General features: G+C 39.3%; 1 protein-coding gene and 1 non-coding gene across 2 annotated transcripts; both read left to right on the forward strand.

The window, feature by feature from the left end:
• The first annotated feature begins 2,335 nt into the window (after window positions 1-2,335).
• LOC120481408 (beta-microseminoprotein) lies at window positions 2,336-9,423 on the forward strand. Its single transcript, XM_039675066.2, has 4 exons — window positions 2,336-2,423; window positions 2,547-2,628; window positions 4,741-4,858; window positions 8,912-9,423. The coding sequence occupies exons 1-4, from the start codon at window positions 2,421-2,423 to the stop codon at window positions 9,036-9,038; spliced, it is 330 nt and encodes a 109-aa protein (XP_039531000.2). The 5' UTR covers window positions 2,336-2,420; the 3' UTR covers window positions 9,039-9,423.
• Window positions 9,424-11,360: 1,937 nt separating this feature from the next.
• On the forward strand, window positions 11,361-16,502 carry LOC120481098 (uncharacterized). The gene is made up of 4 exons (XR_016146445.1): window positions 11,361-11,448; window positions 11,735-11,819; window positions 11,897-12,011; window positions 15,883-16,502. It is a non-coding gene; the product is annotated as an uncharacterized LOC120481098 (transcript).
• Window positions 16,503-16,620: the final 118 nt, after the last annotated feature.

The raw sequence follows: 16,620 nt of genomic DNA on the forward strand, positions 1-16,620 counted from the left end.
TAGGAGTTTTACCGCCCCCTACCGTATAAGATGATGATCCATATATAAGGCGCTCCGGGTTGTAAGGCACACTGTCATTTTTTGAGAAGATTAAAGGCTTTTAAGTGCACCTTATAGTGCGGAAAATACGGTAAGCGTATGTACAGCGCGCATCTTCCTCTGCTTGTAAACAGAAAGCTTTGCGCTTCCAGCTTTATCAGCACATCATCTTATACGGTAGGGGGCGGTAAAACTCCTAAGCGGTGAGCAGCCGGTAACAAGAAGTAGTCGAAGAAGAACGTCGTCATCTCAGTTCTCGCGCATGCGCCCATAAGGAAGTAATGGAATAGTGGAATAAAGTCGTTATTTGATAAACTTATAATTGAGCCGCTGTAGGCACATGGAATATTTAAATATTTTCTTTAATGACTTTATGGGCCGTCAAGAGCCAGTCCCTTAGGCAGTCTATGTAGGACTGATCCAGCTCTCAAATTTAATCAAAAATATCTTTATTTGTGTTCCGAAGATGAACGAAGGTCTTACGGGGTTGGTACAGCATGGGGGTGAGTAATTAATGACTTCATTTTCATTTTTGGGTGAACTAACCCTTTAATATTCAGCAATATTATTGTACTCATCTACATTCCTCAACAGTTTTTATCATCTCTCCACCACCCCGACTCCTCACTCTTGGCTGGTTCCTGCAACAGGAACACAGGGAGAGTATTCTGGGTTGGGGCCAAAATACAGAGCTCAGAGACCTCTCCTCAGACAGCACGACAGATACGCATAATCCTTTACTTTATCTGAGGATTTGTAAGTGTGAACTCGCCAAAATCAAAACTTACTAATATTACTTACTAAAAAAAACTTACTAAAACTAATATTTACAAAATACAATTTACTGTAATGATTTGGTGTTGGTTGAATGACAGCATTCAGCAGAGAGAGTGAGAATCCAAATGCAGTTTATTGACAATCATAATCTAAGGTCATAGTCCATACCAAACAGAGGGTCAAGCACATGTAATCAGTCTGAACACACATACGATGTCACAAATAAACAATCAGCATTTACCTAAAATACTAGTTATTCACCACTAAAAGCCTCTAAATCTATTTATATACTGTACAAAATCATCTTACTGACTGTAATTCTGAGGGTCATTGAAAGGTTACTTTTTGGCTTGTTCCACTCCAGTTAATATTTTAGGCCAAGGAGGTCCAGATCCAAAAGCTTTGCCAGGATACGCCACTCTGCATCTTTAGAGGAAACCATTTCACAAATGAAAATTGTCATAATTAACTTACTCTAATTTTCTTCTCCCATGGATCACAGAAGAAAAAACATTGCAGAATGTACCAAGATCTCAGGGTTACATTGAACTGGTGTATTTCCATTGTTAAGTATAGACACTTTCCTAACATTATCTCTATATTCATCGTTTTGCTTTCATAAATTGAGCATTCAAATACTAAATGTTACATTCAATATTGTGTTCATATTTACGGTCAGTTTCTTCACAGAAACATTTGTAAAAAAAATCGCTAAAATTACTGTAGTTTGCTAACGATAGTCCCGCAACATATTTTCGTCGTCTCCGTTCTTTCCTGCGAACTTCACAAGATGCAAGAAAATAGCTGTAACCCCCGCGACTGAGATAACTGCAGCTGTCGACGGGATCTTGGAAGTTGTGATAAACATCGGCGCATCTCCTGTGACGTAGGCGCTAGCGACGACTTATAATGACGTTTAACGGAGGCGTAGTGGTGTCCCATTTCTTAGGGGAATATTTTCACCCCTACACATTGCCACTCTGTTTCAAGGGTCAAGGGGAAGGCGAAGGGGTAGGGCTAGGGGAAAGGGAAGGGGTAAGGGGTAGAATTGGGATTGGCCCTAACTTGGACTGGCTTGGTTGGGCTAGCTTATGTTTAAAGTCATAATGTTGACTATTGAATATGCAAAGGGCAAAAAGAGTTCATCATTTGTTAATACACAGTGGGGAAATCACATGGGGTTGACACAATCATAATACAATTGAGAAATATATAAAAATAAGTAAGTTAGCATCTGGTGTTGTGATTGAGATTGTGAAACCGCTCATGATACTGTTGAGTCAATGAAAAATATTTAGCTTTAGATAACGATTTCACAATGGACAAATGCAATAACCATACAATAGCACTACAAATATTCACAAAAATCATTTCACATACTCTATAGCCTATCCGTAAGGAACTTAGAGGCCCATTACACTTACACGCTTGAAATGTATTATGCAAGTGCAAAGCTATTTTTAAAGTCAATAATCATAGAAGCTGATCATCAGTGATCATGTGGTTTGGCCAAATGTTCCGCCCCTCTTCTGTTTTGTTTAAAAAGACCCAATGTGCTACGACTGCATTTTCTTTGGATCATCATCTGTGCTTAACTTGCAAAAATGGTGAGTTTAATGCTAATGAATTTCAATATAGTAAAAATCAATCTAGATATGAAAATCAATATAGTTGTTTCATATAGTTTCAATCTACTGTTGTATACCATGTTCCTTGTTTTCTCTTTACAGACATCTTTAGCTCTGGTTTTGGTATTTTGTGCCTTGGTCTCTTTAAGCAATTCTTCCTGTTTCCAGGAACTTCTAAAACCGGGTAAATTAAAATACACATACTAATACCATATTTTGCCCTCACATATTGTGAAAGATTAATCAATGCTTTTGATATCAACACGAAGTTAAAATTTTTAATACAAGTGCATGATTCATTGGAGTATCATGAGTTCATTACTCTGTTGTTTTGCAGCAAAACAAATATTTAGGTAAAATATCAAAAATGATAAATGTTTAAAGGAAACTGCATCTATAACGTCTTAACTATTAACACAATATCTTTAAAAAAGATATTTTTTGGTTCCCCTATTTTATTTTTCAGTCTTGTCCTTTAACAAATCAGTATTATAAATTGAAATGTAGTTTATTAATTAATTAGACGTCATAAAACAAGTGTGTCAATCACATGCTGTAACTCGATGCTTCACTAGTATGATGTATCGTTAAAGAAATCAACTAGTCACGACTGTTTCCCGGAACCATATTGTGGCAAAGTGGTCGTTCAACCCATAGACTGTAAAAGAAAGGTTCAACCACGTTGGTTTATGACGTCATGCAAGTGGTGGAGTAATCAGTAATCACTTCTTTTAATAGACATTGATGTAATGTGCACTTTCTGTTCTATGAGTTTTGAAACAGTTACCCATGCATTTCTTTTGGCACTGCCCATTTGTCCAAAGTTTCTGGTATGATGTGAGTTTTTTGTTTATGTTTTGTTTATGTTAAAACATCCGCAATGCTGGAAACTGCACAATGTATTATTATTTTTTTTGTAATGGAGATGAACATTCCTGTAAACTGAGCAATTGTTGAAGCAACATGACATAATGACTTTTGCGTAAACATACACACCACTTTCAAGTCAAGTAGCGTGTTATCTATACGCATTTTGAGCTATCCCGCGTGTATGCGTGTATGTCTATGCCATTTATGTCCGAGTGATTCTGCGTGTATGTACACGCCGTCCGAGCGAAACGAAGCAAAATGTAGATCTACATCTGGGGAGCGACATTTTTTTCCTAGGATGGTAGGGGAAGACTCATAAATGCTATTAACCCCAGTGACGGGTAGGTTTAGGGGCGGGGTTGAGGCAGGTCATATATTTATATATACAGTAATAACGTTAAAATGTCAACGGCGTTCGTAAACACGACGAAAAGCGATTATGCATGTTGATAGCAAGGGGGTAATCCATCGACCGTAAGTTGAAGCCTCGCGGGAGCCGCCATCTTGTAGCAGAACTTCACTTGCGTTAGCATTTCCATTGACTCCCATTCATTTTTGCGTCACTTTGACAGCGAATGACTTTACATCTGAGGCATTTGAAGACTCAATTTTTCCTTTATTTATTTCTAAAGAAACACAACAATGTATAAAATGCTCCATTACCTTGTAGGTTACAGTATGGCCCCGTAGAAGCAGTTTTTTGTAAAAGTAGGCTAACAATTGCGTCATACCCACACGACTCTCTGTCACAGAGTAGAGAGATTGCCGAGGAGAAGCTTGCAGGTAATCAGGGGAAACATGGAGGCAAAATGACAAAATAATTAATCAGAATACCTAGAACATTTTTCCCCTGCTCCTAGCTCATGGACAGCTCCTATTCACACGCTCCGCCTCTGCAAGTTTCGGAAGTGAATGATTCAGATGTCTCATGCCACAGCCACTAGAATACAGACAGGTTGCTCACGTCACATCTACGTAGTCAAGCTCTGTTTGAGTTGGTTTGAGTCTGCGCGTCAGGAATGGAAGTCCTAAAAAATTGCTAAAAATAGGCTTGTCTCAATGGAGTTCCAATGAGATGCTGTCCACTTCTTATACTGTCTATGGTTGACAGCCCACCAAAAATGGTAATACGAATTGGTGTGTCATACACACGCAATTTCATGAGATCAGTATGGTTGAATAAAAAAAAAATCACTTCTTTTAATGTTTGAGATCGAATTAATGCTAGATGTTTTGATATCAATTACAGATATGGCATTTGAGGATTATTTCTCATTTTACTCAGTTATTTCGCTGAATAAACCATGTTTGTGATTCACTCACTAACAGTTGCTTAACATTTAAATGATGGTGTACGTTTGTACACTATTAGGTAAATAAACACTATTTATAATTAACAACTCTTAATTTGTTTGAATTCATATAGGGGCAACAGATTGTACGGATGGCTATGATAAATCCAAGCATTCATTTGGAAGTACTTGGACAAATGACAGATGTATCAGATGCCATTGCACCTCCAATCGAATCTCCTGCTGTGACACGTAAAATATTTAACATGTTAATTATTGTGAAAACTTTACAAAACAAAATATGCTGTTCTTTAAACCTAAATAAAATTTAGACATGTCCCTCAGTTTCAGCCACAGAGGAAACTTTAGACAGTATTTTTTTTTTTACTGTAGTGTGTTATTTGAAATTACATTTAAACTTCATCATTACGAATGTGGAATTACAATTATATGTGAATACCAATTTATCATAACCATAACAACTTTAACACAACCACATTTAAAAATGCAATTAGGAAATAACATTTACTTTTCACAAGTGTTGTTCATGTTCATGTTGCATTTGTATTTAAAACAGCTTCATATCACAGTTTTCAGGGGCTGAATTTGAACATAATTTCCATTCATGTGTTTACAAACATCGTTGCGTCGAGAATCAACACATCGGGTAATGCCTTCAGCAAGGGCTTGCTAGAAGAACCAGAGTGGACAGTGAGTGTTCTCCTGTGTGGCAAATCAAATTCAGCATGTCCAAACTCCTTCCATTTTACCGACTCTGGTTGGAGTCTCCAATCCCTGAGGCCCCTGCCTCAACAGGATGTCTGCTCCCACATTGTTGTTCCCAGGGATAAACGTCGTTCTGGGACCACTGGACGACTAGTGCGCCAGTCTGCATCTCAGGCCCCACTGTCGATTTATATAGGAGACCACTGACATATTGTCTGTCTGTACTAGAACATGATGGCTTCTGAGGTCCGGATGGAAGTGTTATAGAGCCAGAATCCCAGCCAACATCTCTAAGCAATTGATGTGCCAAGAGAATTGAAGGTCTTACCAGAGACCCCTGGTATAGTGGCCTTTCCTAACTGCACCCCAGCCTATGAGAGAAGCATCCGTGGTCACAATCTTTCTCAGAGACGGTGCCCCCAACACAGGACCTAGGGACAGGAACCAAGGTTTCTTCCACATTACCAAGGAACGAAGGCATCTGCGCGTTACCTTGATAGTGCGAAATGGGTCTCCCCTCGGGGAAAACCCTCTGGTCCTGAGCCACCACTGTAAGCATCTCATGTGTAGCAGGGCAAAAGGAATTACATTGGACGCTGCCGCCAAGAGACCCAACACTCTTGTGTTTGACTGTGATGGTTTGGCCCAGTCTGAATCTAGTTACTGTGGTCAAGAAGGTATTTATACGAGCAGGAGACAACTATGTCCGAGTTCCATACTACCCCCAGGAAAATAGTTTTAATAGTTTTGTTAAGTAATTAACAAACTCTTCTTGACATTGAGTCTCGTCCCAAGCACCTCAGATGGTCTAGAACAACATCTCGATGTTGAACTGCCATCCCCTCTGACTCTGCTAGAATCAACCAGTCGTCGATATAATTGAGGATGCGAATACCTTGAAGTCTTAGAGGAGCCGGAGCAGCATCCATGCATTTCGTGAAGGTGTGAAGTGACAATGCTAGGCCGAATGGAAGCACTCTGTATTGATAAGCCTTTCCCCCGAAAGCAAACCTTAGAAACTTCCTGTGTTGAGGAAGTATTGAAATATGGAAGTAAGCATCCTTTAGATCTACCAGTGACGAATGGTCCTCGGACCTGATTTGACTCCTGATTTGATTATGGCTTCCTTTAATAAGAGGGACTGGACTTCTTGTTCCAAGACCTAACCTTGCTCGGGACTGACCAGTGTGTGCACGACCCCACTGAATTTTGGTGGGCGATACTTTAACTGGATTCTGTACCCCTTTTCAACTGTACGCAGTTCCCACTGAGATATATTTTGAAGACCCTTCAAAGTGACTAAATAATCTACAAGGGGGGATCAGTCTCTCTTATATTTAATATCTCTGTGACCTGAAGCAGTTGACTGGCAGGTTTTAACCGAAATAACTTTTCTGCAGGCCTTGTGAGAGGAAGCAAACTCGACAGGGTCGCCATATTTTCAGGCGGACACTGTGATATGTGTTTGCTGGAAACTGATGCGTCCCAAGACGCCTTTGGCGGTGGGAAGCAAACATTGATTTGTTGAAGACTCAGCAAAGGAGCGAGTTGTTGATACTCGATCACGGGGGGACCACCCTCAGAGGCCTGTGCAACGTGTCAGGACCTCTTCGCCGAAGCCTTCCCTGCCCGAGATCAGCCCTTGGCTTGGAAGACTTCGGCTGAGAGTGTTGCCCAGACCTTTTGCGGGGGACCACGAGAAGCAACACCCTCTCTCTGCTGTTCCAGGTGTGAGGAGCTGGCGGTGGCCTTGTGGAACGACGGAGGGGGATAAGTTGTTTTAATGCGGCTGAATGTCATTTCGTCTCCTGAAACCTATCGACGACAGTATCTGCGTCGCCGAAAAGGCCAGAAGATGAAATCGGGGCGTCAAGGAGGAATGTCCTGTCCTTGTACTCAACGCCGGACAAATTCAGCCACAAATATCTCTTCGTGGCTACCAAAGCTGCCATAGAACGACCGATTGCATGGGCCATCTCCTTGGTAGCATGGAGAGACAAGTCAACCGCTCGAGGCATCTTTTGAATGTCGTCAAGTGTGACCTCCCCACTGTTGCCCACCTCTTTTAGGAGGTCGGCTTGGTATGCCTGCAGTAGCCTCATTGTGTGCAGGCATGCACCCTGCCACCATATCTGCTTTCCCAACCAAGGTCGAAGTTGTAGGGCAGGGCTTTGGAGGGAAGCGCTCTCAGGGACGTTGCAACCTCGGGCGAGAGATGAGATGCAAAAGTTTCTTCAACCAGTGGCATCATCCCATAACCCATCTCTCTTGACCCTATAATGAATGAATATATATGCACATTGGTGCTGGAAAGTTGAGAGGAGAAGCGCTTTTCCCACGATTGTGGAAAAATGGGAGGCTCCGGCACGAAGGCTTTGACCGGGCTTGCAGGATGCGTTCATCAAGCTTACTTTTTACTGTCGCTTCCTGCTTTTCTGGTGGCCAACTGACATTTAATTTGGCCACAGCCCTAGTCACAACCTCCAGCAGCTCCTCAGATGTAGTAGAATGGGGTGGCAGATCTTCACATTCACCTGCATCGATGCTTAACATATCCACCTCCTCAGAGGCAGATAATTCGAGCAAAGGGTTCTCTTCATGGGCAGAAGAAGCCGCAGGGCGCGCTTGCGAACTGTGAGCGGGACTGTGGGAACTGGCCGATGAATGTTTAGAAAGGGCCGAGGCCGTCTCAACATTCTCAGCCATATCCCTTTTGCGATCCCCATGAATGCAGGCGCCGCACTGCCTCGACAGATGCGGGACCTGATATCTGGGGAGCACGTGTCTGGCCTGATTTACTATCAAACAGACTCAGGCGGGAGCGGAGCGTTCTCAGGGGCATGAAATCACAGTAAGCACAGACAAGGCCCTCAAACGCTGCCCGTGCATGCTCCACTAGTAGTTATAACCCTATAGCCCCGTGTCGAGATGATTTATTACCCCATGATTGACAGGTGGGCGGAGCTAACGTTTGACCTTCCGCTTCCATCTTTGAATTACGAATTAACCTTTGACCTTCTAGATTCCAGCTGAGTATCAGTATGAATGGCGTTATAGAGTATATAGTTATGGGTTATAACTACTTCCACTCCCAAACAAACAACACACAGAGAGTGTGCAACCCTCACTCAAAAAGTGCAGACAAGGGGACGCACACTGCCTGAATTGTTTCTCTGCCATCTCTCAAACATATAGGGGATAACAACAATACAACTACCAGTAAGTACAACTACAGTAAGTATACAACTACCAGTCAATACAACTACAAATAAGACAGACATACACACAGAACGCTTCCTGAAGAACAGAAAGCTGATGCTGTTATGTTCCGGTGTCCTTTTATAGCTTCCGCTTCACCGTCACATGCGACGTCACGGGTAACGGGTAATTGGACTAGTTCCATACACATCACGCTGAAGGCGTTTCCCAATGTATCGATTTTCGACACAGCGCGAGTTCCCTCAAAAGGGAACTGAGGGATGGGCTTACATTTTTTTTTTTCTGTGATTATGGATAATATTTTGAACGTTTTATATGTAAAGAAAGTTCCCACTGAGTAATACGTGTTTTTTGTTACAGGATGCACAGAGCGTTTATCCAGACTGAAGGCTGCACTGTGAAGTATGATTACAGCACATGCACATTTGAAGTGTTTCATCCAAAGAATCCCAATATTCATTGTTCCTATGGTGCTGTTGGAAAATAATTTCCAACGATTGAAAATTCAGATCAGTGATGTGTGGTGTGTATTTCGACTAAAATTATTATTCACTGTTTTTGTATCCAACTCTGAGAACTGAAATTAATAAACAACTAAAAAAGGTTATGATAACCAAAAGGTCTTGCATTCAAAGGCTTTCATTCTTATTTGTATCACTAAAAAGTTCTTATTTTTAAAGTAAAGCTCATAGGAGAACATCATATATCTGTAAAAAAGAGTTTATACCTTAGCATTTGTCCATGCACAGAAGCCAATGAATGCTGTAAGACAATTTTACTGTAAAAGTGCTGTAAAAATATTATGATTGTATTGTTTATTTTGATTCCCCCCCCCCAATAATTAAATAAAATGTTGTTATTACACATTACAATACATTTGTGTGAAAATAATATTTATAACCTAACTTTTGAAAACCAAAAAGAAATTAAAAAAAAACGTACTTTAAGAAATGAAGTATATTTAGGTATTTTTCACTCTTGTAATGGAAACTTACACACACATGCACACACATATATTTACATTTATGAATGAGAACAGAAGCAAATACAAAGTTTGTGGATTGCATTTTGAAAGACTTTACTGTGAAGTGGTAATTTTACTGGTAATTTTATGCACATTTGGTATCAAAATTATTCATCTGTATATGGGGACAGTTGGACGGGGATTGTAATGATTTACAAATTCGTTTTCCTATAAATACTGTTGTTTTTAAATTCAGCCTTCAATAATTGAGTGATGGCATAGTGATGGCATCCCCATCACTATTTAATTATTAAGACTTTTCTACTCTTCCTGGCTGAATTTAGAAGAGAGATGTAATTCCCTCCTTGATTTACTCATAAAAGCCTATGAGATTCTTTTGACAAATCTGTTTTTAGTGCATTATTTTAACATTTATTGCTAGCCCTGCTTCTCTATACAAACTTATACCTCATCCTTCTTGGGCACTATACTGGAGCTGCCCATGGGGAAGTAGAAAACCTTTACTCAGCATGGTCAATGACGTTTTGCTTATTGACTGGAATAAACAGTTCACAGTATATGGGGTGGTTGGTCATAGCAAGAAAAACAGTGAAATGTTTCCTCTTCAGTGTGTCCGATTCAATTTTTTCCAGATATCACTTGCTGCGCCTTTAATTGAATAGAGATTTTATTAAGGTAGAACAGCTATTCATTGTTGTGACATTACAAAGCCACTGAATATGCTTTAGATTGTAATACTGTAATATTACTACAATTTAAAATAACAGATTTTTGTTAAATATATTTAAAAATGTCATTTATTACTGTAATGACAAAGCTGAATTTTCAGCAGCCATAATTTTTCAGTGTCAATCTTTCAGAATTCATTCTAATATGCTGATTTGGTGCTCAAAATACATTTCTGAAAGTTCATTCATTTTAAATAGAAATCTTATGTAACATTATAAATGTGTTTAATGTCACTTTTTGATGAATTAAATGCATGTCCATGCTGAATAGAAGTATTATTGAAAAATAAAATAAAAACTTACTGACCCAAACTTGTGTATACACTGTAATGCTGCCGAGCTGTTGTTTGTTTCAACTTCAAAGTCCAAACAGGAGTTTACTTAAGGCAGATAAGGCTGTTTTTCTACTCAAGAATAATGATAAAAAACAAAACTCTTCAATAAAACATGGCAATTATCTGCTATTTGTGTAAAGTTTCCTTATTACAATTACAATTTGACAGATATATTTGTGAACATGTCATGATCTTTCTGTAATTAAAAATTATTATTACCAAAGTATAAAAATAGTATTTATTTATTTCTAATAATTATAATAATGTAATAAAACAATCCTCTGGTTTCACAGACAAGGCTTAATCTATGGTTCCAGACTAAAATGCATTTTGAGTTGTTTTCACTGTAAAAAGTTTTTTTTCTAGATTTGTTATCACAACATTTTTTCTTTAGTCAAATCAACTTAAATAATTTATTTAGTTCAGATAACTTATTATTTTAAGTTTCTGATGATTAAATCAATCTCTTTCATTGTATTAACTCACTTTTTTCAGTTCAATCAACTTAAAATTTTGAGGCAACCAGGTTACTAAATTTTTTAAGCTAAACCAACAATATATATATATATATATATATATATTACAGTAAGCACTGACAACATTATGTCAATGGCAATGTTTTATCTCCAGATGCACACCAGTTTTTTTTAAAAGCTATTTAAATGCCCTAATTGAAGTAAGGCAAATCCTGGCTTAATCTAACCCTTGTCTGTAAAACCAGGCCTTATCAGTTTTTCATTTGTGAAATGATTGATTAACATATTGCTCCGCCCTCTCTGTTCACTTAAATACATGAGCGGCACAGTGATTTTGGTTTCATATAATCGGATCGCTGTCTGCAGAAACATGGTAAGCTATATATATTGCTTATAGTCGAATATATAGATTTTAGGATTTTCAATATATTTTTCTCAATTAATTACAGGATTGTGTCAGTTCCATGTGATATTTTATACTTTTTTATACGTCGATGATAAATTTTACCATACTATTCTTCTAAATGACTTTACTTTTGTAAACCAAACATGCTTTCAGCATACATTTTGTATGAGCTGCAATTCTGCAGCTTCAGGTAAAACTATTGAAAGTTTAACATTGGATCAATTGGTTTATTTGCTTGTGTTTAACTGTGAAGAGGCCTGTGTTTTGGGGTTTGTTTCTGTGCGCTGTCCTTCCTCTGGTCAATGCTGGATGCTCCATCATGGCACACAACAAAGAAGGTACATACACACATAAACTTTCCTTTGCTTTCAATGCATAACTAAAGAGTATGACCCCATTCTCTTATCCTTAATAGATAAGTTTTGCCGGGACTCAACAGATAAGACTTGGCATCCTGTTGGATCCACTTGGAGAAACAGTAAATGTATGGACTGTAATTGTTTTGATGACTCAATGAGGTGCTGTGATGCGTAAGTATATCAAATTTAGTATCTTGACATTACCCGCTGTATTGAATTCCTCCATCAATACAACCGAACTGAGTTACTGAGTCCACATGAACACGGGTATTTTCAAAACCAGATGGCTGTTCATCCACACGCAAACACAATATTCGGTCACTGAAACCAAACTTTTTTTTAAACTCCTGCCAGGGTAAATATTTTTAGAAACTCCGGTTGCAGTGTTGTAGTGTAGACGGTGAAACCGGAGATTTTGGCTTCTGACATCAGTGCGCAGTATCTCCTTTATTTGACGATAGATTGTGCGCGGATATCTCCTTTGTTTACATGAGGTGAGCCTGTGCTAACAGGGATTATGTACTGTACACACTTCTCCCTCCCATTAGACTGTGGAACAGAGGAGTCAGAACGCATTATGCAGGTCATGTTGTTAACTACCAGAACCAGTAATAACCTTTTCACTGGCTCCTGATTGGCCAACATGGCTTTGCGGTTAGGGTTATATCGCCACCTGTTGGTTTTGTATGCTCTTGACAGCGCTTCATAACTTGTTTTTGCGATTTCATGTGAACAGAGAGGAAAAACTCATTATCTAAAAATACCCGTGTACATGTGGACTAGGCCTGAAGTAAATGAGACCATTTTGGGAGGATTTAAAATAAATTTGAAGCTTGTTTTTATATTAAAAAAAACACTTGAAACTAATTTGTTAAAATTGTGTATTACTGTCTTGAGCTGTAAAGCTCATGGTTCATTTTACGGATGATTTTGAGTTTTAGGTATTACATTGTCATGGCAAGAGATACCTTTTTTTTATTTATCCATATGTAGAAATATAATTGAAAAATACTTTAAGACCCAAGGCCACAGTGGGGGATCACTGTTGCTCTCTATTACAAAAGCATTAGGTTAACTCATTCCTTTTGGTTTCCCAACACGTTGCGTCTGTTGCTGATACTATGGGAATGCCTTCAGTGTGTGTCACACGTGTCTGAAGCATGTGTGTAATCATGCCAATTCTATTGGCAGAGGAAATCATGACGTCTCTCAACGCAACATGACATCATGACTTTTGCGTAAACATACACGCCACTTTCGAGTCAAGTGGCGTGTTATCTCTACGCATTTTGAGCTATCCGCGTGTATGCGTGTATGCCTACGCCATTAATGTCCGAGTGATTCTGCGTGTCTGTAGACACCGTCAAATGTCCGCGCGAAACGAAGCAAAATGTAGATCTACTTCTGGGGAGCAATCTTTTTTTTTTCCTAGGATGGTAAGGGAACAGTCATAAATGCCATTAACCCCAGTGACGGGTAGGTTTAGGGACGGGGTTGAGGTAAGTCATATATTTATATATACCGTAATAACGTTAACCCTCTGAGACCTAAGGGTATTTTTACAATAAATTTTCCGTCTGGTGTCATTTACTAAAAAAGCTTGTAAAACATCAACCCTTTGGTGCACAGACAATTGACACACCTCTTTTTTTTTTCAGGACAAATTGAACTTTCAGAATATTTGTGTTACATTGATGTCACCTGAATGTAAAATAAGTTATGGGACCATAAAGACAAATGAAAAAATAAATCGGAAATGGAATCACTCAATTATTTATTGAAATCACACACAAATAAATAAAAGCTAAGCAATTTTCCTCTGGAAAATAGTTTGTTCATGTCTTTGGAGTCCTGGAGCACAGGAATAAACATTATAACTTGTACAGAACAAAAACTATTGACATTTTTCCAAAAGAAGTCCAGGCGTTTGGGGCCTCATGAAATTCACTGGTGCCAAGCCTCAAAACAGTTCCTATCAGCAATCACACAGAGGGCCACATCACAGGTTTTGCATTTCTATTTTATTTATTCTTTTATTTATTATGTTCTTTTTATTCTTTTATAATACATTTATACTACTATAATACTTTTTTACAGTAAATAAATAAATGGCACTTCAGCTGGGTCTATCCTGGTAATCTAGTTCCTCATCTGTCAAAAAGCTCTGTTCTCCTGAAAATCCATCATCCTGCAATGCACCAAAACAGACCAGCGCTTTATTTACGTCCATTTCGCTGTGTTTCTCTGTGAATCGCGCGTCTCCGTGAGTCTCTCTATCTCTCTACACTATATCAGCGCTTGGTTCATGCGTAATGACGCACACCAATGTTTACAACGGATCAGCCTGTAATTGGTCAAAAAACATCACGTGAAAACATCACGTGATATCCAGAATGTCCGCTAGCATCGAGCTAGCGGCAAAAATGACGGAATTTTTATGGATTATGGACTTCAAGAGTATCAAAGTTTGACATAAAGCGTTTGGATTTATTGCTGAAAACCTCTGAAAGGAAGCACAAGTTCCAGGCCGGATAGAAAACCTCCTGTAAAGGCTAGAAAGACCCGAAAGACACCCCCGTGATGGCTAGCTCGTTAGCTTTCTGCTGGAAAAAACGGTAAGAAAATCGATAAATCTGTCATCGAGTTATGTAAACATTTATCGGAGGTGACGTGTGGCATCGTCGACGATGCCGTCGGGCTCAGGGGGTTAAGTCAACGGCGTTCATAAACACGCTGAAAAGCGATTATGCGTCTTGATAGCACGCCAAAAATGGAAATACGAATTGGCGTGTCATACACACGCTACTTCATGAGATCAGTCTGCTTATGGGTTCTAGAAGTTCTATTAGAAGGAGCATTGAGTTGAGGTGAGTGTAGTCTCAGCCTCAGACGTCACGCCCACGGAACGTTGGCTAAACGTCTGATGCATATGGTACACTTAACTGGAAACACTTCAGGAATGTCGAAGTCGTCATCTGATTGGTTGAATTTTATCGGATTTCCGGGGGGCGTCAGTGTCGCGTTTATTTTCGGTCCGCCGGGAAACAAAGCGCAGAAGTGTGATTGCGGAAGAAAAACTGTTGTGTTTATGAGTGACAATGAGCATTAATCAAGATCAGCTAAACGTAGTTGTATGTCCCCTCCTATCAATTATGGAAGATCAAGTGAAGTACTTAATTGCGAAGGGGATATCAGCCGCGTTTGTGGGCAAACATGAAACAACAGACGCTGACATCGCAGCTGGCCGAGATTCAGTATTCGGGCGCACACTGGATTATAAGGTGCATAAGATACTGCAGAGTCAAACGTTTGACTGCGAGTATTCAATGTGCGGCGGCTCGCTGACAGCTAACGTTACAGCTGGCTGTTTTGAATGAGACGAGCCGGTTACTGTGAACGGGGAGCGCTTTATGAACATAACTGTGACGCACGAGCAGCGCCGGGGACAGTGTATCTGAGTGAGCGCTCGTGAGCACGTGATTTACACACATAACCTGATTTATACGAGGTTGAACTGGCCGTGTGACAAAGCGGACATAAGATGGACATGAGCGCGAGTTCGTGGGTGAATTTAATAACGCGGACCGTTGTTAACGAGCGCCTCCGGTGACTGCTGCTGACTGACTTGTTGCACGCCGGTCTGATGTTGTGGGGACATTTCGACGCCCCGAAACGTGACGCTGAATGAAACGAACTGTAATTGGTTGTTTGACATGTCGGTCAAACGGCCTTATGGGCGGGCCTTGGCCAAAGAAAGCTGCTATGAATTCCAGACCTTCAGCCGTCAGTCTGAAGGTCTGGCTACGCGAGACTAAGGTGAGTGTTACTGCCTCTGAAATCTGCGCTTCAGACACCAGTGAATGCTAAAGGCGTTCCCATAGCATCAGCGACTGACGCAACGTCTTGTCCCTTTTTCAGGGAATCAGGTTACATGCGTAATCTACTGTAGAGATATTTTAACATAATAACGCACATACATTTTGTGGCACAGAGTTGTACTATGATACATAATAATTCCTTTTATTTTCTGTAATCTCTGTAGAATGGGGACTCCGATTTATCCTGACAAGTGCTCAGTGGAGTACAATTACGATTCATGCACATATGAGGTTTTTGAGAAAGTTCCATGTGCTCACGGTGCTGTGGGCAAATGAAGGCCATGAATCAGGGAAGGAAATCGATCATCATTTTTCAGTTTTATCTGCGGATTTAAAGGGTAATTACAGACATGCCCAAATGAACATATTAGGAAAGATTAGGAATTTTTTAGATTTAATGTTGAAAGATGTCTCAGTGCATCTATATAAAATGTATTATAATTGAGGATTAAATCAGCATATTAGAATGATTTCTGAAGGATCATGTGACACTGAAGACTGGAGTGATGATGCTGAAAATTAATCTTTGCCTTCAAAGTAATACATTTCATTAAAATATATATTCAGATATTAAAATAATATTGTAATGTTTTCACTGTATTTTTGACTGCTAGTGTAAGTTAACATGATTTGAGGTATTTAGGCATTTGACATTCAAACTGTAAATAAAATTACGTACAGATACAAACATTTAAATAATAAATTAAATCAATTAAAAGATGTAAATTCTAGTTTACATTTTTAATGTACACCTGTGTTAATCAATAAAGCTGAATCAATACAATGTGTTTGTTAGCATTTTTATTTTATGTTTAACAGGAGCACAGACCTATGGAAGCTTGTTTCCGCCACTGAATAAAAAAATATAATAAATAATTGTGACTTTTTATCTCACAATTCTG

The sequence above is a fragment of the Pimephales promelas genome, chromosome 14, assembly GCF_988280905.1.
Source record: "Pimephales promelas chromosome 14, fPimPro1.hap1.1, whole genome shotgun sequence".
In the NCBI taxonomy this organism is placed as follows: domain Eukaryota; kingdom Metazoa; phylum Chordata; class Actinopteri; order Cypriniformes; family Leuciscidae; genus Pimephales; species Pimephales promelas.

Bases quoted from the DNA above. Each gene is read 5' to 3' on its own strand.
- LOC120481408 (XM_039675066.2), top strand. The intron at 2,629-4,740 runs GTAAATTAAAAT...GAATTCATATAG, and splicing joins CCAGGAACTTCTAAAACCGG to GGGCAACAGATTGTACGGAT. The intron at 4,859-8,911 runs GTAAAATATTTA...TTTTTGTTACAG, and splicing joins CGAATCTCCTGCTGTGACAC to GATGCACAGAGCGTTTATCC.